The 22,039-nt window shown below is 36.3% G+C and overlaps 2 protein-coding genes across 6 annotated transcripts; both read right to left on the bottom strand.

Moving 5' to 3' along the window:
• Nucleotides 1–564: 564 nt before the first annotated feature.
• LOC311066254 (beta-1,4-galactosyltransferase galt-1-like) lies at nt 565–8,802 on the bottom strand. The gene is made up of 2 exons (XM_084087310.1): nt 8,365–8,802; nt 565–5,139 (listed from the first exon to the last, which is right to left on the bottom strand). The coding sequence occupies exon 2, from the start codon at nt 5,137–5,139 to the stop codon at nt 3,832–3,834; it is 1,308 nt and encodes a 435-aa protein (XP_083943436.1). The 5' UTR covers nt 8,365–8,802; the 3' UTR covers nt 565–3,831.
• Nucleotides 8,803–11,273: 2,471 nt separating this feature from the next.
• On the bottom strand, nt 11,274–21,926 carry LOC311066253 (uncharacterized protein). 5 transcript variants are annotated; one of them, XR_014603045.1, is made up of 4 exons: nt 21,280–21,407; nt 17,720–17,769; nt 16,030–17,466; nt 11,274–15,484 (listed from the first exon to the last, which is right to left on the bottom strand). XR_014603045.1 is itself a non-coding variant. In XM_084087307.1 (4 exons), the coding sequence occupies exon 4, from the start codon at nt 17,464–17,466 to the stop codon at nt 16,135–16,137; it is 1,332 nt and encodes a 443-aa protein (XP_083943433.1). In that variant the 5' UTR covers nt 17,720–17,769; nt 21,280–21,361; nt 21,790–21,807; the 3' UTR covers nt 11,278–16,134. The 5 variants fall into 5 exon arrangements, 3 of the variants coding, with proteins under 3 accessions (XP_083943435.1, XP_083943433.1, XP_083943434.1); XR_014603046.1 differs by having other exon boundaries at nt 15,920–17,466; nt 21,280–21,402; XM_084087307.1 differs by adding an exon at nt 21,790–21,807 and having other exon boundaries at nt 11,278–17,466; nt 21,280–21,361.
• Between the last annotated feature and the right edge of the window lie 113 nt (nt 21,927–22,039).

Raw genomic sequence — 22,039 nt, 5'->3', positions numbered from 1 at the left:
CATATTGCCAGCATATTGCAGATGTGACTCACACTCACACAAACACGAATATCAGCGAGAGCAGTGATGTTTACATAGCCTAATTACAGTTTTTTTTTATTTTTTATTCGTTTTGGTATAGCCTACATTTTCCAATCTCTTAGTACAAAAACCAAAATGATCACACTGGTAACACAGTTAGTCATTCAAAACATGATCTCATGCTTTATTCAGTTGATCTCTGATACCTCTAACCAAGTTTCAAAAATATATTAGACGTTATGATTTCGACCAAATGTGTCGGCGCAGTATATGTTGACGAGTCAACCGCATTTCGATGTTTTATTTTCGACGTAATAACGTTCTGATATACCGACCAAATAGTGAACGTTGATTCAACGTTGAAATTTGACAGACGACTGATACTAACCTTTACAACTAAAAATCAACATTGACTCGACATCGGTCTGCTACCTGGGAAAATGATGCATGAGGAAATGGCTGGGAAGACAAGGGAGCAAGAACTGTGAACCCTGCAAAGAGAGTTGGGGGTAAATAAATAATTTTGCAATGTGCTGCTGTTGCTGCTGGTCAAGCAAATTTTTTTGATTTGATTTATTTAATTATATAAAGAAAGCCTTAAACATAAAACAAAAAGGCATCAGATACAATCGAGGATAAAAACACAATAAAGTCCAGGACTTATTTCCATTGTGGTCCTCAACACATAACATCAGGACATGACACTTACACAATAATCAATGACATAACATACTGTACAAACATTTTCCTTAAATAAGCAAAAATATAGACGTTAACTGGCCCCTGGTCCTATTCCGCTACCCTCTTTAATAACCAGTCCTTGGTCCTCTTTTTAAAAGAGTTCATGCTTGAAATCACTTTTATTTGCCGGTCTAACTTGTTCCACTGAACTGCCCCTATATAGGCAAATGTTTTTTTCCCTAACATTGTCTTGAATGCATAAGTACAGAGGTCTGATATACTGCCACGAGTGTAAATAGTGTGTGTGTCCTTCACCTTAGTAATAAGACACAACAAATAATTTGGGACATTACCATACAATATTTTATGGGTCATGGTCAGTCTTGACATAATAACACGCGACTCAACAGGAAGCCAGTTAAGCTCAACAAATTGTGACCTACCTATATGAGACCTATGGCCCATGTTTAGAATTACTCTTATTAATTTATTTTGTGCTGCTTGCAGCCTCCCTTTAAGTCGTTTTGTTAGGCCTTCAAACCAGGAAGTGCATGCATATTCAAACTGGTTTAAAATTAAGGCGTTAGCTAAAATGATCATTGTTGACCTATCTAAAAATGTAGAATTTCTGGCTAAAAACTTTGTAAGCCCGGTGACTTTACTCAGAACCTTATTGGCCATCTTCCTGCCATCCAAGTTGTTTTCTAGGATGCAACCCAGGTATTTTACTGACGTTTTTGTACTGACCTCAACATTATTCAAAATAACCCTAAATTTCGAGCATCTATTTAATTTATATTTTGAGCCAAACAAAATGGCCTCTGTCTTTTCAAAATGTAGAGACAGCATATTGTCAATCAGCCAGTTGTTTACAGAAGATAGCTCAGAGCTCAGGTTACTCTCTAGAGTGGATTGTTGTTTATGAGACATTAAAAGTGCAGAGTCATTTGGGCTATTTGGGCAGCGGTATCTCGTAAAAACCGTGGAGATAACCCATCTAACCCAGGTCCCTTAGAGCAGTCTAACTGTAATAGCTTTTTTTTCCATCTCCCCTACCTCAACCTTCCGTAAGGAAAATGAGTTTGGCAATGCTCCAAGTTTATTGTAGAATGATTTCACCCTATCAATATTAAAAAACCCATAGGAAGGTTGAAGATTTGAGACCAGCTGTTCTGCTATAGAAGTGAAATAAATATTAAAATAATTAGCAACCTATTTCTTATTGAAATTTAGGACACCCTTAATTGTTAGTCCTGTGCTTCTTGGTTTCATAGTATTTGTCTTAGCCGCCCCCAATTCCTTTAAAGTCTTCCATAACTTTTTTGGGTTATCTTTATTATTTGATATATCATTCTTATAGTGGGTTGATTTAGCATCTCTAATAAGTTCCTGAGTCTTATTTCTTGCTTGTTTATATAAAATAAAATCAGCATGATTTTTAGTTCTATGAAAAATTTTAAGTGCTTTTTCCCTGGTTTTAATAGCATCATGTATACCTTTGTCAAACCATGCACTAGAACGCTGTTTGACTCTGATCTGTCTAAGAGGGGTCACTCTGTTGATGGTTTTTAAAAATATATCTTTAAATTGTGACCATGCTATGTTAACACATGAACAATTTACAACAGGGGACCAATCCACCTCATCAACCAGCATCCTGGAAGTTTCCTGGGAATAATGTTTAAATGATCTGGATAGTACAGAGAGAGTAAAAGTTTTTTTTAACAATTTTTCTTGTGCAAAAAATTATATTATGGTCACTTATACCATAAGTAATAGTACCACTTTGAGATATTTTAGTTTTGTCTGATACTAAGATCAGATCTATAATACTCTCACAAGTCTTACTTATTCTCGTGGATTGTTTTACCAGCTGTGCAAGACCAAAACAGTGACACAGGTCCTCCAGTATTTTGCCGTAAGGATGGGCACAGCCTGACACATTTGTGTTCATATCCCCGATTAAAAATGTTTGTGCTTTGTTTCTGTTTGATATAATTGTAAATATATCTATTAAAATACTGATATTGTGGCCTATAACTCCTCCCCGAACTCCCCGTTGCTCTGTATCTTGCTCTCTCATTGGCTGTTGGTCATCGCCGATGTAGTTTTCAGTCAGAACACTTTTCACACAGCAGGATTTTGAATCGCCGACAGGTCCAGATATTTAGCATGCCAAATATCTCACGACTCGTCTGCGATTCTCTCAGATCGCGTCTTTGCTCACTCACACTGCGTGATTGTCACTCGCGTGAACAAGCACCGATTTGCCTGTGATTTCGGGCATTTGTCGGCAAATTCTCAAAACCTATCGTTGAGCCAAAATCGGGGCTAAAATCGTGCAGTCTGAACTCAGCATAAAGAACCTGCATATGTCTATGCGCGTATCTAACAGTAGTTCTGCATTATGTGCACGCGATGTTTTATTTATTTTTATACCGTGTATTCTCTGTGTAAATCCATGCACCGAACCGTGACGTACGTACCGTTTCAGTTCAATACGAATACATGTAGGCCTACCGTTCCACCCCTAGGTATCGGATCATATTTTTTTCTCCCCTCCAATCTCCGATCTAGCGTTCTGGGCCAGTATCGGCACGATACCGATGACGTGGATCGGATCGGGACATCCCTAATGGTGTCCATGAAGATGTGAAAAAATAAATCTAGCTTACACATTTACCAAAATTATTATACGCCTGTTTAACCGAAGCTAATTTGTGTGGGTTTCTCCCGTCCCCATACAATGTCACTTTTCTGTCTTTTACGGTCCTGACGAGAACGTTGGTCTCCTCGACTGTGAACCACTCCTGGCATGCGCCTGGCAAATCCGCCGTTATAATAGCAATCCGCCATTGGAACAAGCGCGCCTGCTCTTAAAGGGAATGTGAGATGATGCTCTGACTGGTTTATTTCACGTTACGTCCAAACCACACCTATGAGTAATGTAGCTACTTCAGACCAACCCATTTTAGATTTGCATTGGGCGCAAGAGTCATTTATCCCGCCGGTATAATAGCAACAGCACCTTAGATCCGCCCACAAAGTTACTTGCGTTTCGCGTTTGATACTTGCATTTCAGATCGTTAAAATAGGGCTCTAGGTCTTATTTACATTAATACACACATTTCAACTGGAAATCTTCAGAAGACCCGACAGCTTCAATGTCTGGTCAACGTTCGGTATCAGTTCTTGCTCAAAGTCCCAGACTCTTTTGTCTACAAACAGTTGGTCTTTGGTAAGATGCCCCTGCAGTGGGACTCTCACATGAACAATCCTACATACATCAAATGGTACATGGTAACAATCTCCCATTTCTTTCAAAGTGGAATGCACTGAGGTTTGCTGCACCTTCCTTGGGTTGACAATCATCTTTGTGGGATTGTAAATGTTCTTTCGATCAGGTTCTCTGTAAATGTGCTCCATGATATTGACACCAGGAATATTATTCCATTCTGCTCGTTTGAACTTCCCACTGTCCTCAAACTGTGTTTTGGGGAATATGTGGTTCTCTATGAGGAACACCCCAACATTGGGATGAGCAGACTGAAGATCCTCCATAAGAGATGGTAAATTGGTGTGTTTGTACGGCATGATGATCTCATCAATATCGTTCAGGAGAACGTACCTGGATTGATACATTTGCCTGTAAATGCACTCATTGAGTGTTACTAACTGACCATAATAATGGACATCGCCCTTGTGCGTCTGGATGTTCCAGCCTGAGGACGGGTGTAGAAACTTGTCGATAGGCCATGAAACAATCTCCAGTATCCCCTCTGTTTCATAATGTTTTAAGAGCTTTTCCAGGTCTGGTCCACATGTTGTTTTATAGATGACCACATGCTGTACACCCAGAAGCTTGTACATCTCCATAGTTTGAGCAAACTGCAGTACATTGTTGTAGTCGCCAAAAAGGCTGGAGATGCAAATCGTGAAGTTAAACTTGAAAGTCTCTCTTGCCACCTTATTTCGAATTGGCAGATACTCCATCTTGGGGTCAACTGAATCTTTCTTGTCAGTTGTTATGAGGACGTGTGTTGAATTTTGCATGCCTTTACCTTTACAAATCACATCTGAGGCACCATACGGAAAGCTAAAATGGTCAGTGTGTATCTGGACATCTGCCTGAACAGTTCTGCAGTCATGTTCAGTGCTGCAGTAAACACAGTAAAGTGGCTGAAGACTGTTTCTGTTGATTATGCTGATGACTCGAATGACCCCGTCCAGTCTGTGGTCGATAAACGCAGACACCATTAAATGCTTTGAGCCATTGATGGGCGTTATCGAATTTGAAGCCTCCAGGATTTTGAATTTGATATTTGTTGGAGAAGTGTAGTATATGTAATTTGTAAGATTGTCCTTGTACACCAAAACCAGCATGCCAAAAAAAGTTATAATAAATGAAAGAAGTGCCTTCAATCTGTATTTTTCCATCTGTAGAAAAAAGCAAAAAAATGCAAAATGTTAAAAACAAATAAACAAACAAACAGAAACTCTTAGGCTACAGGAGGAGGAGCATCACAATGGGGCGTCAATGAAGCAACATCTATTTTAAGTTTTATTTTCACCAAAAATGACCATATTGTTCATTTCATAGGTGCATCAGACTGGTTTCTTAACTTAAATACACGAAGAATATGAATAAACAAAGGTATAAAGACATGCACGTGTTTCCTTGTTGAATTCAACTCTCTTATTTCATCCCTTAGACTAATAAATAACAAAAAAGCACAACATGATGCTTTATGACAATTAAAGTAATGATTTAACCTTAATATAGTGCTTCTCTATCTGTGTACACAAATATTTTTTGTTATTGTAAATGTTTTTTTCTTATAGATTCGACCATGTTTTTTCCCCTGGTTATGTTTGTATATGTTGTACAAATAAATAAATAAATAAATAAATAAATAAAAGCTTGGGATTTCACTTTCATGGGTCATCAAACCGGATTTTCATGTTCAAACACAACTGAACTAACCACTCTTATGAGATTAAAGTAGTGTCATGGTCTTGCATTGTACTATCAACAATAAACAAGTACAAAAAAAAAAAAAAAACTCACATAAAACAACTGATGAAGACTGATGATAAAATAACTTCCTGAAGACACTGTTCTCTCATTATGGATTCTACAGTGGTTTATGTCATTGTTACTTCCAGGATACGTTAATCTACAAGGCTATTCAAGAGGTACACTTACAGACGAATGTATATATATATATATTTTTAATCAAAAATGTGTAGGTGGTTTAACTGTACTATTGCAAAAAAAAGTGGCCCAATAATTTATTATTATGATTATTAGTTAAATAAATAATGTAATAAACAGTAAAGCAATTATGTTTAAAATATAGTTCATGTAAACAGGAAGCTATTTTGTTGTCATGTGACAACAAAACCAGAGGCTGAGAAGAAAGACAAAGACAGGAAATCCAGAGTTCTCGCACTGAAGTTGAATTTGCTCAGCGAGTTTAGATTTAGGTCTGGATTTCCAAGCTAATAGAATATCCCATCTTAATAATCATCTCAAAATTCAACTGTAACTCAAGTATTTGTTACTTGATGGTTAATGTCACATGTTAGCTTCATTCATTTTATAGAAAACTATATAGACGTTGGTTTAAAACCAAAATGAATACAAACAGTAGGCTACATTTACAAGTAGATTTAAAAAAATATATGTCTCAGTATCACTTTACAATAAGGTTTCATCATTTAACATTATTTAATATGAACAATTAACAACACTTCTACAGCATTTATTAAACTTAGTTAATGTTAATTAACTACAAGTGTTTTACAAATCAAAAATGTTATTTGTTAACATTAATTAACTGTGAACTAACATGAACATGGCCATTTGTATTAACAGCAAGAAAAGTTAATAAATGCTGTAAAAATAGTTTGTTTCAGGTTATAATTCATGTTTCCTGATGCATTTATTATGAGACCTTATTGTAAAGTGTTGCCGATTTCTCTTTAAAAGGATTTGATCATCTCACACTTCATTAATCAAAATATCTTTATATAAGCCTACATAAAAATAAAAAATAAACAGCTGGCGGAGCTAGGGGGTGGCCCTTGGTCTAAGCTTGGCCACCCCTTTGGCCACCCCTCTCACAACTGCTGTTTCTGTCTCTTTTTTATTGACAAAAATTGCGTTTTTTAAAACGCTGAACCGTCTCTTTAAGACCACAAAAAACATGAGACTTTTCAGACGCACATTCCAACTTGCCAGGCGCAAGCCAAACGAGTGCGAACATGAGCAAGTGCCGAATGAGCTTCAGCAGAACATCAGATAGTGATATGCACATAGTAGGCTAAATATAGAGTCAGTCTTTCTCAACCGGTGGGTTGCAGTTTTGAGTAAGTTGAATAGTGTGCAGTCAACAACAAACGTAATTCTCTTTTTTTCTGATGCTACTTTTATTTTAGAAGATGTGTGAAAGCTTGTGACACTTCTGTCAGATGCTGAGAAAAGAGCGTTGTTCTTATTCAGTTGGCAATCTTCAGTAAGATGAGATCTTGTCAGGCCAAATGTCAGTAAAACTAACTTTTCTGCCATACGTACGGCTGACAGCCGTTGTACTGTGCTTGCGGTACGCACATCACGCGCAAATGCGGCGTGCTGTAGCCGTAGTTGTCGTCAATTAACTTATGTAAGAATCAAAAAGGCGACTAAAGCTGTCAAAACTGCATGCATGTATTTGTTATATATGCGTCACATGTGTCTGGATTAAAATATTCTGCTATGTGAGATCACAAAACTGATATGTAATGTTTTAATGTCCAAATAAATGAGCACTGTGCATTTGTAGCCTACTAGACGATAGGCATTCATTTTGCGTTAATTTGTAAAGGACAAACAAAAATGGATAATTTTTAAATCCATAAAATAACTAATTTTACATTCTGGCAACATTACATTATGAAAAACATAACATTTTACATTATGTGCTGTTGACTTCCGCCTTGTTCACATTCTTGCACATGGGGATTCAAAAGAGAACCTTTTTAATTTCGGTAGATATAACTGTTGCAATTATTTATTTTGACAACTAATATAGAAAGTTTAACTTTTTTTTTACAAACTCAGAATTGGTTGAAGAGTTCATTAATTATATAAAACGCATTGAAAGTTGAATAATCTTTGGACTACAGTATTTATCTGCATGTTATCTCATCCACGAAGATGCAACAATGTAGAACAAGCTATTGGATATTTTGAGAACCAGAACCAATAACTGAGCGAACTTTAGCTATAGTGTGTGCCCTTTTATTACTATTTAATTAATTTTAATATGAGGTGGTGCATGGTAATAATAAACAATTCACTCAGTATTCCATGATTCCCAATTACAATTAAGTACAAATTAACTTTATTCAGTTGTGTAGGCACTAAAACAGTCCGATACATTATCGAATTATTTTTTATGATAAAATAATTAAGATTTCCGTGCCACCCCAGACTGGTTGCTGGCCCTTGCCTGGCCACCCCTATGAAAAAATCCTGGCTCCGCCACCGCCACAAATTCAATACACTGTAAACATTAGTTGCATCCTTAATCTCACCTAAGTCAACAAAATTGCAGAATTATCCCTGGTGATGATAATTACTCAATTAAAATAGAAAAATAGACGAAATAGTAACAGTACCTTTACGATATGGAAACGTTGTCGTGCAGCGGATGTCTTCTGTACAGAGGTACGAAAAATGAGCAAGATGGAAAAACAAAATAGGTTCCTGTGATAAAGATCCACGTAACCCTTGTACTGCACGTAATTTGAAGCCAAAGAGTATTTAAGAATCTGTTACTCATTAATTTGATGCAACAGCCCTTCAGTTCCTTAGATTGAAAAGTACACCATGCCCCTCACCGTTGATTCCTGATGGTTAAGAGCATGGTTAAGAGGACAATATTACGAGTGGATTGTGCCACGGATAACCTTCCGAAGGTGACAGTCGTGTACTTTTACGTGAGAGAAGGGGTACGTCGCACCCAAGTGGCAACCTCCCCTTCTCTCTCTTGAAACCAACACGGAAGTGAGTTATTCATTAACTGGCCGCTTGGCCTGGCTGCAGAAGTGAGTCAAATCTGTATCTCCCCCATGTTAAAATTACCAACTTTACAGCAGAAAAAAAAACATGTTTACAGCCTGGATCTCTATGTAGCTTTGGTCTATACAGCTAATTTTGCCCTTCATAACAACTGTGAGGGGGGTGCATTTTTTTTATAACTCATCCGTTTAGTTGATTAATATTTAAATTTCTGCATTTAAGGGTGTGGCGACTTGAGTGACAGGTGGGTTGTGCTGATGTCAATGCTAGCCGTCAGTGTTGCCAGATTGGGCGGTTTTGAATTTGATTGTGCGGTAGTGATGGGCGATACTGCAAATTTCGGTATCGATCCGATACCAATTAAATACAGGGCCAGTATCGCCGATATCGATACCGATACCAATACTTTTTTATTTTAAAAGCATGCACTTGAACTTGTATGCACTTTCCTGTGCTAGAGCCGTGTGTCATGATTTATGAGGTGAATGCATCATTAATATGCTAAATCTGAATACGTTTTCATAACTACTAGCCCTAAATATTTTGTGATTTGTGCTCTCAACTCGCCTGTAATTAGTCAGTGACTTTTACAAAACTACCCTAATTATAGTACTAGCCTACTGTTCAAAAGTTTGGGGTCTGTAAGATTTTTAATTATCTTCTGCATTTATTTGATCAAAAATAGCCTACAGTAAAAACTGTAATATTACAATTTAACATAGGCTATCTGTTTTCTATGCCATAGTAAACTGTAATTTATCCATGTGATCAAAGCTGAATTTTCTGCATCATTAATCCAGTCATGATGATATTTCATTTTAATATGCTGATTTGTTGCTCAGGAAACATTTCTTATTATTATCAATGTTGAAAACAGTTTCATAATTTTGTGGAAACCATGATACATTTATACAGAAATATTTGATGAACAAAGTTGAAAGAACAGCATTTATATGAAGTAGATTTTTTTTTAACAGTCTACCTTGACTGTCACTTTTGATCAAATTAATGCATCGATCCTTGTTGAATAAAAATATTAATTTCATTAAAAAAATCTTACTGACGTCAACATTTTGAACCGTTATGTACACTTTTGGTTTGTTTATTGCGAAATAACCTGATTGTTTCTCTGTCATCTAAGCAAGGCTTCGTTTCCCAAACGCACTGGGCCTGTGAGCTCAGCGAAGCACCAGCATCGAACGCTCTCTGTGATTGATTGGTTTCGTCTTGTATCCAGATGACTAGGAGAAAAAGTTCTATCCTACACATAGACAGTAGCCTATATAAATGATCCTACACAATTATCCGCTAACATTCGATTATTTTCCCACTTAGAAGCTTATTTTATGCACTGAATTGCGTGCTAAATTAATAAAAAATTACTGGTAAAAAAACACACATTTGGATCGATATTTTTATGTGAGGATCGATCCTTTTCGATACCACGTCAGTATCGAAGTATCGATACTTAAGGATCGATCCGCCCATCACTATTGTGCGGGTAAAACAGGGTTTGGGCGGGTTTGGGGTCAGTTCGGCGGTTTTCAAACATCTACATTTTAAAGTCTAATTGGTTAAAAAACGAAACTAAAGTGTGCATGTAATCCATAAAATCAGTCATGCGCTGCGCAGCGTCTTGACATTTAGCACACCTGTGAGGCGCGTTAGGTTTTAGATGCTTTATAAAAATATGTTTAAGTGTGATCATGTCATTCTCCCTCTACGTGTTCTGTGGTCCATCAGGGTTTATATTTCCAGTTGCTTTTTCCTGGTGAGTCGCTTGATTTATTGCTTTTTCTCACAGTAGCAGGTCACGGTCTAAATATATGTTTGTCATTAGGGATGTTGTGTGTGTGAAGTGGTGAGCGCAGGTAGCATAAAGCTCACAGTAGTCTAAGAATTTCACCTACGAGGTAATAAACCATGCACCTGTGGATACAGAAGGACTTGTAGCATGTGAGAGAAAACACTTGTAGCATGCAGCAGCAAGCAGCAACCCCTCGGTTTTCACACTCTGGTCGCATGGTGAAACCTAGAGACATTCTTTACTTATAAAAATGAACTTCTGACATTTGGTAAAGTAGAAAACAAATGTGGCAGTATTATGGATGCTGGTCAGATGCATGTTCTTCATGTCATTGGTTATGACAGATTGGTTCATTTGTTCTATAAATGCAATGTTAAAGGGATAGTTCACCCAAAAATGAAAATTCTGTCATCATTTACTCACCCTCAAGTTGTTCCAAACCTGTATGACTTTCTTTGTTCTGCTAAACACAAAGGAAGATATTTGGAAGAATGTTTGTAATCAACAGATCTCGGTCCCCATTGACTTCCATAGTAGGAAAAAAATATACTACGGTAGTCAATGGGGACCGAGATCTGTTTGGTTACAAACATTCTTCCCAATATCTTCCTTTGTGTTCAGTAACAAAGAAACTCATACAGGTTTGGAACAACTTGAGGGTGAGTAAATGATGACAGAATTTTCATTTTTGGGTGAACTATCCCTTTAAGTATATTGTCCCCGATGTGAACCGATATGTTTAAGGGAAGTTTCAAATCTGCCATATTAGACTTATGTGGTAACACAATACTTCATAAAGAGGGGGATGTAATGTTATTGGTCCACGTGTGGTGATTTGCATACTGCTGATTGGTTGTTAGCTCTCTGAATGAGATAGCAGTGTTGATCCAGTAAAATACTGAAGTCAGATGCAAAAGTGTGTGCTCTTAATTATTTCTTGGCACTACTTTGAGTGACTGCACAAGAACGATACAGTGGGTTTTCTCTTTGTTTGGGAGGGGTGAAATCATTGGAAATTGATGCACTATTCGTGCTTTTATTGTACTTCTATTTCAGGTGTGGCCCAAGAGCACTAGCTGCTATATAGGCCTACCCGTGTGTGTAGCCTCCTGCTGTTTCACCATCCTGTTCGTACGACTGACTGTGTCCGACTGCAGTGGACGTTGCTGTTTTGAACCGCTGAAATACAGAGGGTTTTTCAGACAAATATACCCTACCGGTTAGTATGATATGTGATGAAGTAGGCTATTGGACATTTTTGTCTTCTGGGCTATTATATGAAACTAAAACGCCTGTAGTCTGGTTCCTTAAAACAGCTTAAAGGATTTTAAATACTATTAATTGTGATTCAAATATAGTCGTTTTGATTGTTTCTGTATTCTTTTCTCCTTTGTTTTTTTTGTTTGTTTGGTTTTTTTTTGTTGGTATGGCGAGTTTCTTTGCCAGTGTATGTCCACATGTGAATGCTCGATGACTGTGATACTGAAGCTTAACAGAAGGGGAGGGTTTATTTATTTATTTATTTATGTATTTGGTATTGTTCCTTTATTTTGTTTATCACTTGCTTTAAGAAGCTTTATTTACTTTATTTTTGGTTTGTCCCTTCTGTTAAAGTTGGGTTTATTATAGTCTCTTATTAACTGGGTATTTAATTGGTAAACTGGGCAAGAGATTCATTTTTAGAATGTTTTAGATTAATGATTTTTTTTGTGTGTGTGTGTATGAAATAAATTTGTATCATTTTGGAAAGTCACGTCTCTTTAATCCAATCCGAACCAGCAGGGTCCTTCATATTATTGTAATTCCTTTTGGTTTAATTCTTTTTGGGGTATTTTTATTTTATTTTCCTGGGTGGAGAAATAACCTAGGTGGCATAGTCGGGTTTCTTTACTATTTTGTCAAAGGTTACATAAGCATGCATTTGCTAATCACAAAAACAGATTCAGGATTCCTTAAAATTAATAAAAACAGTGAAATGCAAACTCAGAATATTTCACAAACCTGCAATAATTATGTTAAATAATACAAATATACTTTATGTATTTAATCTCACTTTATTAGCCAATGTCTTTGCAGCTGACTTTTGATGGTTCGCTTCAACTATACGTTTACTTTAGTAAATGTTAGTATATGTTTACTTTTAGTAGTAATAATTTAGTAGTAATTCTGTGTTACTTTTGTTGCTGAAGTAAGAGTGTTGCACTTTCTTCTCCTGCATTCTATTCCCCTGCAATCCAGAATGGCAGCACAGCTGAAAGGTTTGTTTATTATTATATCTGGCCCTGAGTGTCTTGTCGCCAATCTTACGCTTATTGTTAGTTAAATTGCCCCCATTATGCTATTTTAAAGTTTGCTAATGTTGTTTTGGAGACTCCTACTACTAGTTTACATGCATCAAAGGTCAAAAAACAGTTTAATTTTCTCATAATATACATTTGCACATCAGCACATTTTCAATGATTCTCAAACGACTCGTCAGATGAATCAATCTCTCTAAATCCCTCCTTTACGTGAGATATTCTGCTCTGATTGGCCAGACAGTGCAGTCTGTTGTGATTGGTTTACCGTGTACAGCGCGTGTGTTAAAACAGACTGTAAAAAATATGGACAAAGCGTCTATAAGACGTCACCCATAGACTTTCTGAAGAACGGTTTTTAGGCCGTTTATGGGGGGTATGGGCAACGCCATCTTGGGAAATCCTAACCCCGCCCACCTTCTGAACAATCCATATATGGGTAAAAGGGCGGGCTTTGTGTGAGACTGAGCCGGCCGGTGGACCCGCCTCTTCAGCCAAGCAGCCTCAGCTATCTGTAACGTTACAAGATCGACTGGCAGACTAGGCTACTTTTTACAGTCTATGGCTACTACATTCACTGCAAAGCTGCTGAAGAGTACAACCCATCTGAATTTGCTGGTAAGTTAAAAAGAAAAAACGTCTATTGCCATAACAACATCAGCTCTGCGTGTATGGATGGCCACTGGAGAGTTCAATTAAAAATCTTACTAGTAAAATAAAAAATCTTACTAGTAACATTTGGAATAAATACTAGTATCTAATAAATAGGTAGTATCTATTGAATAAGTAATAGTAGTAGCTAATTAATAAGTACTAGTATCTATTTAGTAGGTACTAGTATCTATTTAATAGGTACTAGTATCTAATGACTAAGGACTAGTATTTATTGAATAAATACTAGTTTCTAGTAATAGGTACTAGTATCTAAAAAATAAGTACTAGTACCTAATAAATAACTACTAGGCCTAGAATCTAATGTAAGAATTGAGAAATTAGGAGATGCCGGACAGTCTGGTTGAAGAGCGACCAGATGCTGAGAGGGCAAAGGACCTCTCTGGAAATTAACATTTGAACTCCTCCTTGTGCACTTTTCAGACGAAAGTCTCACCTCAGAGTCATCCTAATCTACATCTCTTTCCCTCATCCCCCTCTCCTTCTCCCCCATGCGAAGATCACCAAGGACTCGCCCAAGAATATATGTTTTTTTGTGAATGATTAACACTGAGTATTATACATATTTAGTATCATTTGAAATGTCTCATTGCGACTGGTACAAATGTCTCATTCCCAAATAAGTAAAACAAAAGGTAATAATGTTTTTAAGAGTTTAGGGATAACTGGCACACAAGGAGGGGTTGGTCTCTAGACAAATAGTCTCCCTATACCCAAAGGTGTAACCTCTGAATGCAAATTTCCATTGTTAGTACATGTTTCCATGTGAAAGAGGTCTGTCTATATAATGGAATGTAGCAAAGGGTTTGGGGCCTTTTTGTAACTCAAGCTTAAACTTGAACTTAAACTTGAAAGTTTCTCTTGCCACCTTATTTTGAATTACCAGATACTCCATCTTGGACTCCAACAGCCATTTTAAGTTTTATTTTCACAAAAAATGACCACATTGTTCATTTCATAGGTGCATCAGACGGGTTTCTTAACTTAAATACACAAAGAATACGAATAAACAAAGGTATAAAGACATGTACGTGTTTTCTTGTTGAATTCAACTCTCTTATTTCATCCCTCAGACTAATAAACAACAACAAAAGCACAACATTTATAATGCGACAATTTAAAAATGAAATAAAAGCTTGGGATTTCACTTCTTCTTTTTTTTTCATGGGTCATCAAACCGGATTTTCATGTTCAAACACAACTGAACTAACCACTCTTATGAGATAAAAAGTATAGTATACGTCATAGTCTTGCACTATCAACAATAAACAAGTACAACAAAAATGATCTCACATAAGACTGATGATAAACAATAACTTCCTGAAGACACTGTTCTCTCATTATGGATTCAGTGGTTTATGTCATTGTTACTTCTACTGAAGGCTATTCAAGAGGAAGGAATGCATTTTTTTTTTGAAGAAGAAGAAAAAAGAAAGACATTTTGATAATTTAGAGTTAAAAAATGTGTAGGTGGTTTAACTGTCTGTAAACTATTGTAAAAAAATGTAGAGCATTTTTGTTGTCATGTGACAAGGAAGTCTGAGAAGAAAGACAAGTTTTGTAAAGATCATAGCACCCTGGAAATCCAGAGTTCTCGCGAAACCACAAGTTGAATTTGCTCAGCGAGTTTAGATTTAGGTCTGGATTTCCGGATCTTAATAATCATCTCAAAATTCAACTCTAACTCAAGTATTTTTTACTTGATGGTAAATGTCACATTTAGCTTCATTAATTTGTTATACAAAACTGTTTAAACGTTGGTTTAAAAAAATGCACAAAACCAAAATGAATACAAACACCAAATTGTTGTGGCAAAAAGTTCTTGAACATCATCACTGCGAAAGAGACACTGAGTCAGACTGTCTTTTAAAGTAATTTATTATCATGTTCACACCACAATACAATAGAAACATGTGACACATTACTTTGCAATATGTGACCCTGGACCACAAAACCAGTCTTATGTTTTTGTGTTTTTTTTTTTTAAATTGAGATTTATACATCATCTGAAAGTTGAATACATAATCTTTCCAATGATGTATGGTTTGTTAGGATAGGATAATATTTGGCCGAGATACAACTATTTGTAAATCTGGAATCTGAGGGTACAGAAAAATCGAAATATTGAGAAAATTGCCTTTAAAGTTGTCCATTTCTATTGGCAATAGTGCTGCATCCATTCACAAAAATAAATGTTTTATATATTTAAGGTGGGAAATTTACAAAATATCTTCATGGAACATGATCTTTACTTAATATCCTAATGATTTTTGGCATAAAAGAAAAATCTATAATTTTGTCCCATACAATGTTTTGTTGGCTATTGCCACAAATAAACCCGTGCAACATAAGACTGGTTTTGTGATCCAGGGTCACATATATGTTGAAGATCAATGAAAATCAAAATGTTCCATTACAATTTACCAGTAGATTTAAAAAAATATATTTCCCAGCAAAGAGAAAAATGTTTCTGAATGTCATGTGACTGGGTTTATATTAAGTGAAAGCTTCAATAGGCCTACAGTTAGGCCTATTTGAAAATATAACATTTCAATACAGTTAAAGGCTTTATTTACATTAATACAAACATTTCAACTGGAAACCTTCAGAAGACCCGACAGCTTCAACGTCTGGTCAATGTTCGGTATCAGTTCTTCCTCAAAGTCCCAGACTCTTTTGTCTACAAACAGTTGGTCTTTGGTAAGATGCCCCTGCAGTGGGACTCTCACATGAACAATCCTACATACATCAAACGGTACATGGTAACAATCTCCAATTTCTTTCAGAGTGGAATGCACTGAGGTTTGCTGCACCTTCCTTGGGTTGACAATCATCTTTGTGGGATTGTAAATGTTCTTTCGATCAGGCTCTCTGTAAATGTGCTCCATGATATTGACACCAGGAATATTATTCCATTCTGCTCGTTTGAACTTCCCACTGTCCTCAAATTGTGTTTTGGGGAATATGTGGTTCTCTATGAGGAACACCCCAACACTGGGATGAGCAGACTGAAGATCCTCCATAAGAGATGGTAAATTGGTGTGTTTGTACGGCATGATGATCTCATCAATATCGTTCAGGAGAACGTACCTGGATTGATACATGTGCCTGTAAATGCACTCGTTGAGTGTTACTAACTGACCATAATAATGGACATCGCCCTTGTGCGTCTGGATGTTCCAGCCTGAGGACGGGTGTAGAAACTTGTCGATAGGCCATGAAACAATCTCCAGTATCCCCTCTGTTTCATAATGTTTTAAGAGCTTTTCCAGGTCTGGACCACATTTTGTTTTATAAATGACCACATGCTGTACACCCAGAAGCTTGTACATCTCCATAGTTTGAGCAAACTGCAGTACATTGTTGTAGTCGCCAAAAAGGTTGGAGATGCAAATCGTGAAGTTAAACTTGAAAGTTTCTCTTGTCACCTTATTTCGAATTGGCAGATACTCCATCTTGGGGTCAACTGAATCTTTCTCGTCAGTTGTTATGAGGACGTGTGTTGAATTTTGCATGTGTTTACCTTTACAAATCACATCTGAGGCACCATACGGAAAGCTAAAATGGTCAGTGTGTATCTGGACATCTGCCTGAACAGTTCTGCAGTCATGTTCAGTGCTGCAGTAAACACAGTAAAGTGGCTGAAGACTGTTTCTGTTGATTATGCTGATGACTCGAATGACCCCGTCCAGTCTGTGGTCGATAAACGCAGACACCATTAAATGCTTTGAGCCATTGATGGGCGTTATCAAATTGGAAGTTTCCAGGATTTTTAGCTTATTATTAGTTGGAGAAGCTCTTATTGTTGGAGGAGTGAAGTGTATGTAATTTGTAGGATTGTCCTTGTACACCAAAACCAGCATGCCAAAAACAATGACAATAAATGATAGTGAGAGAAGTGCCTTAAATATGTATTTTTCCATCTGTAGAAAAAAGCAAAGAAATTAGTCAAAAACAATCCAAAATGTTAAAAACAAACAAACAAACAAACAAACAAAAACTCTTAGGTTACTGCTAATTTGCAGGAGGAGAATCAAAATGGGGCATCAATGAAGCAACATCCATTTTAAGTTTTATTTTCACCAAAAATGACCATATTGTTAATTTCATAGGTGCATCAGACTGGTTTCTTAACTTAAAAACACAAATAATATGAATAAACAAAGGTATAATGACCTTGTATGTGTTTCCTTGTTGAATTCAAGTCTCTTATTTCATCCCTCAGACTAATAAACAACAAAAAAGCACAACATTTATGATGCTTTATGACAATTTAAAGATTAAATAAAAGCTTGGGATTTCACTTCTTTTCTTTTAATGGGTCATCAAACTGGATTTTCATGTTCAAACACAACTGAACTAACCACTCTTATGAGATGAAAGTATAGTGTACGTCATGGTCTTGCATGGTACTATCAACAAGTACAACAAAAAAATCTCATGTAAAACAACTGATGAAGACTGATGATAAACAACAAAGAATAACTTCCTGAAGACACTGTTCTCTCATTATGGATTCTACAGTGGCTTATGTCATTGTTACTTCTACTGAAGGCTATTCAAGAGGTAGGAATTATTATTTATTTATTTTTTTGAAGAAAAAAAGAAAGAAATTTTGATAATTTCGAGTTAAAAATGTGTAGGTGGTTTGCAAAAAATATATGAAGCATTTTTGTTGTCATGTGACAAGAAAACCACAAGGCTGAGAAGCATAACTGTCAACACTCCCGTTTTTCCCGGGTTTCTCCCGTTTTTTTTACCCCTATCTCCCGGACCCCTCCCCGGTTTGTTATTTATCCCGGGAACCTCCCGTAATTTGCATGGCCCAAACTCCTTTATGAATAATCGGACCAATATGTTTGTCTAATGTTGACCAGTTGCCAGATCTTGTATTAAATGCATTATATTCACACAATCCACACACCATACAATTTCAACCCGTTTGTCACCTCAACCTGGCAACCTATAGCCTAACCCAGTTGCCCAGTCGCGGAAAGTTTAACCCGAAAGCGAGCCGATATACAGTAGGCTACATGGCAGGTGAAGGCGGTGTCCCCGCAAAGAAAGTTGTACATTTCAACAATGTTGGACGCAACAATTTACGTGCATCTTACCATCTTATTGCAATGTAAATAATACACTTAACACGTGCAGTACACTTAACAGCAGAACAGTTTTTTTTATTCGCTTTGGTACTATTTTCACAAGTTAGGTGTACATTTTCAAAACTCTTAGTGCTATATCACAACAGATCATCAAAAGTGCACTTTTTTCAAACATCTCATCATGTTTTCAGTTGTGTAAGTACAATACTCAAAATCACAAAGTATTCTTTTCACAACACAAAATAAGTGTTTCATCTATAAATGTTTCATTCACAGTAACTGCCTTTCATAAAGCTCTTACTATCAAACTTTTGATTTGCATCTCTTCTTGTTCAGTTTAATACATGTCTATGATTTAATCCAAATGATCTTAATGGTTAATCAATGAATCATTTGGTACACCTATAGATTTCTATGAATATTGATTCAATACACAATTTCTATAGAACTTGTTTGCAATTTCTGATATGGATAACTAAATGTAATGAATTATTTTTACATAAGTGATTTATAGATAATAACCACCATGAGGGTTCTCAAGTTTGATCAAAAGCTTGGAGTGAGATCACATGCGGTTGGGGGAGGAGCCCTAATGGTGCCCCGCCCCCAACTGTCCCCGCCCCCCAATTTTACCCATTGTTCATAATTAACCAGCACAAATTGAAATTATAACAATTGGTAAATCTGATAAATGACAGAGCAATTCATCACATCAAATATACTCTTTAATGTTATATTTCATAATTACAAATAAGTTATACAAAAATTACAAAAATATAACAAATTGCTCCAAACAGTTTGGAAAAACAAATCTTTTTGCATTTTGAATGTGTCTAGGTGAAATGGTATAATGATTTATTGTGTGGTGGGACATTGTGAACAAATGACATATTAGAGAATTATTAAGGTGTGTGTGTGTTTGTGTACACAAGAGTACACACTCCAGCTTATGAAATGTGTTTTGTGTTGTAAGTGTTTGAAAAATACAAATGCAATGGCAATGATCAATGTATGTTTTGACAGGATATAAAATGTTACCCAGAGCACTCTGCTTTAATAGCCTACATGTAGTCTTAATGTAACTAGAAAGACTATAATACAGTATAATATATCATTTAAAATAAAATAAAATAAATACATTTAAATTTATTTAAAATAAAATGAAGAAATACATCTTCATTCCTTCCCACACCCACATTTCCCTTAGTTTCAGATAAGGCAAGCTAGCCAAACTGAGCCAAAGCTTCTGGCCTGGTTGCAAAGTAGTTGTAGAGTTTTTGACTGCATCAGTAATAATGTATCATATATTAAATGTTCTAGCCTAAAAATGTTAGACAAGCTTTCTTCCAACTTACCTTCTCCATCATTCACGACGTGTGTTCGCGCAATGTTGTTGGTTACCTAGTAACGAACGTACGGTGGCCGAGAATGTTCCGTCAACTTCCGTGTGTTCGCGCATCTATTTTGCCTATTAACGAACGCAATCTGGCCGAGATACGTGCTGGCAGCAGGAAACTTCACTTTGTGTGCCCGCGCCTCGTATACAACGTTATATATAAAGCTTGCAGGACAACTTGGTTGGCATTGCCTTTTCAGCGTGAGAAATACACGGTGTGGCGTGTGAGCGTGTGAACTGGTTGAATTGCGTGTGTCTCACGGCCAATGCGTGAGACTTGAGAACCCTGGACCAAAGCGAATAAAAAAAACTGTAATTCAGCAACAACAGTGATTTGAAACATGTATCTTGCTTTGTTTGCTGTTGAATGAGCTGATTGTTAAAAGTACTAAATTGAAATAAGATCATAGCCTACTGTTGTGTTTCTGTGATTAAACCAAATGTTCTCATTACATATTACAATAATCTTGTGTTTGAAACAATGATTATGTGGACTGAAAACATGTGCAACTGAATGAAAGCATTACATCAGGTTTTGAAAGAATGACTAGCTGTGTTACAAGTGTGATCAGTTTGGATTTTTGTACTAAGAGTTTTGAAAAATGTACACCTAACTTGTGAAAATAGTAGCCTACCAAAGCGAATAAAAAAAAAACTGTAAGTGTACTGCACGTGTTAATTCTTGTTATTCTCCAAACAAATTTTTGGCTATTTTCCAAAAAAATATTTCCCAGCAACACTTTACAATAAGGTTTCATCATTTAACATTATTTAATATGAACTAACAATAAACAACACTTCTACGTCATTTATTAATCTTAGTTAATTTTAATCTCAACATTAACTTCAAGTGTTTTTAAAATCAAACATTTTATTTAACATTAATTAATACACTGACAGCAAGAAAAGTTAATAAATGCTGTAAAAAATAGTTTGATGTTATAGGCTAGTTCGTGTTTCCTGATGCATATGAGACCCGAACATTTTTTATCATCTCACACTTCATTATTTGTCATTAATCAAAATATATTTATATAAGCCTACATAATAAATAAATAAAAAATAAACAGTGTTCAAAACGTATCATTACGCTGTGCAGGCTAAACAGTTGCATCCTTAATCTAAGTTTTGTTTGACTTGCCTCACCGAAGTCAACAAAATCGCAGAATTATCCCTGGTGATGATAATCATAATCATAAATTAAAATTGAAAAATAGACGAAATAGTAACAGTACCTTTACGATATGGAAACGTTGTGAAGCCTATATGATGTATTCTGTACAGAGGTATGAAAAATGAACAAACACAATTCGGTATCTACAACAAGATAGAAAAACAAAACAGGTTCCATAAAGATCCACGTCATCTGAAGCCAAAGAGCCATCGGGAATCTGGTGAAACTCGTTCATTTGATGCAACCAGTGGCGTAACTTTGTTTTAAAAAGTGGGTGGGACAGGTGGGGTGGGGGTTGCTAATAAAATGCTAAATCAGATATATGTACAATAACATTACGACGTCCAGCAATCGATTTAAATAGTAGGCTACATGGGGTTTAATTTGTCGTTTAATGAGATGAACATGCAACAGTCCTTTAGTTCCTTATAGCCTACTGATTGAAAAGTATGCTACACGATACACATTAAAGCACTTATAGGCAAAATTCGCTAAATACAAATGGCATAGGCTACGTCGCTAACATTACATGCACACTTATAATTGTTAATATCTGCAAACAATAGCCTACCTGTAACTGCGTGCGACTTTTAAAACGTTACATTATTCCCCTACAGATATGGCTGAAGTCCAAGTAAATGACGGTGCAGCGGTGAAGTTCAATGACTGTGCAGAATGAGATGCGCCCAGCTTCCCCAAATAGTAGCCTATACACTGAGGACAGTGCAGCTCTTCAGTGCTATAGGCTACTTGAAGCTAAGCCGCGTGAACACATTCCCACCTTCTCTTTTTCCATAATAATATTTTGATAATTTATCTAA

This window comes from Abramis brama (assembly GCF_963993115.1).
Source record: "Abramis brama genome assembly, chromosome: 16".
Lineage (NCBI taxonomy): Eukaryota > Metazoa > Chordata > Actinopteri > Cypriniformes > Leuciscidae > Abramis > Abramis brama.
The sequence above is the reverse complement of the archived record's forward strand: the minus strand, read 5'-3'. Positions and strand labels throughout refer to the sequence as shown.

Excerpts from the sequence above, each read along its gene's own strand:
- LOC311066253 (XM_084087308.1), bottom strand. The coding sequence starts at position 17,466 with ATGGAAAAATACATATTTAAGGCACTTCTCTCACTATCATTTATTGTC.
- LOC311066254 (XM_084087310.1), bottom strand. The coding sequence starts at position 5,139 with ATGGAAAAATACAGATTGAAGGCACTTCTTTCATTTATTATAACTTTT.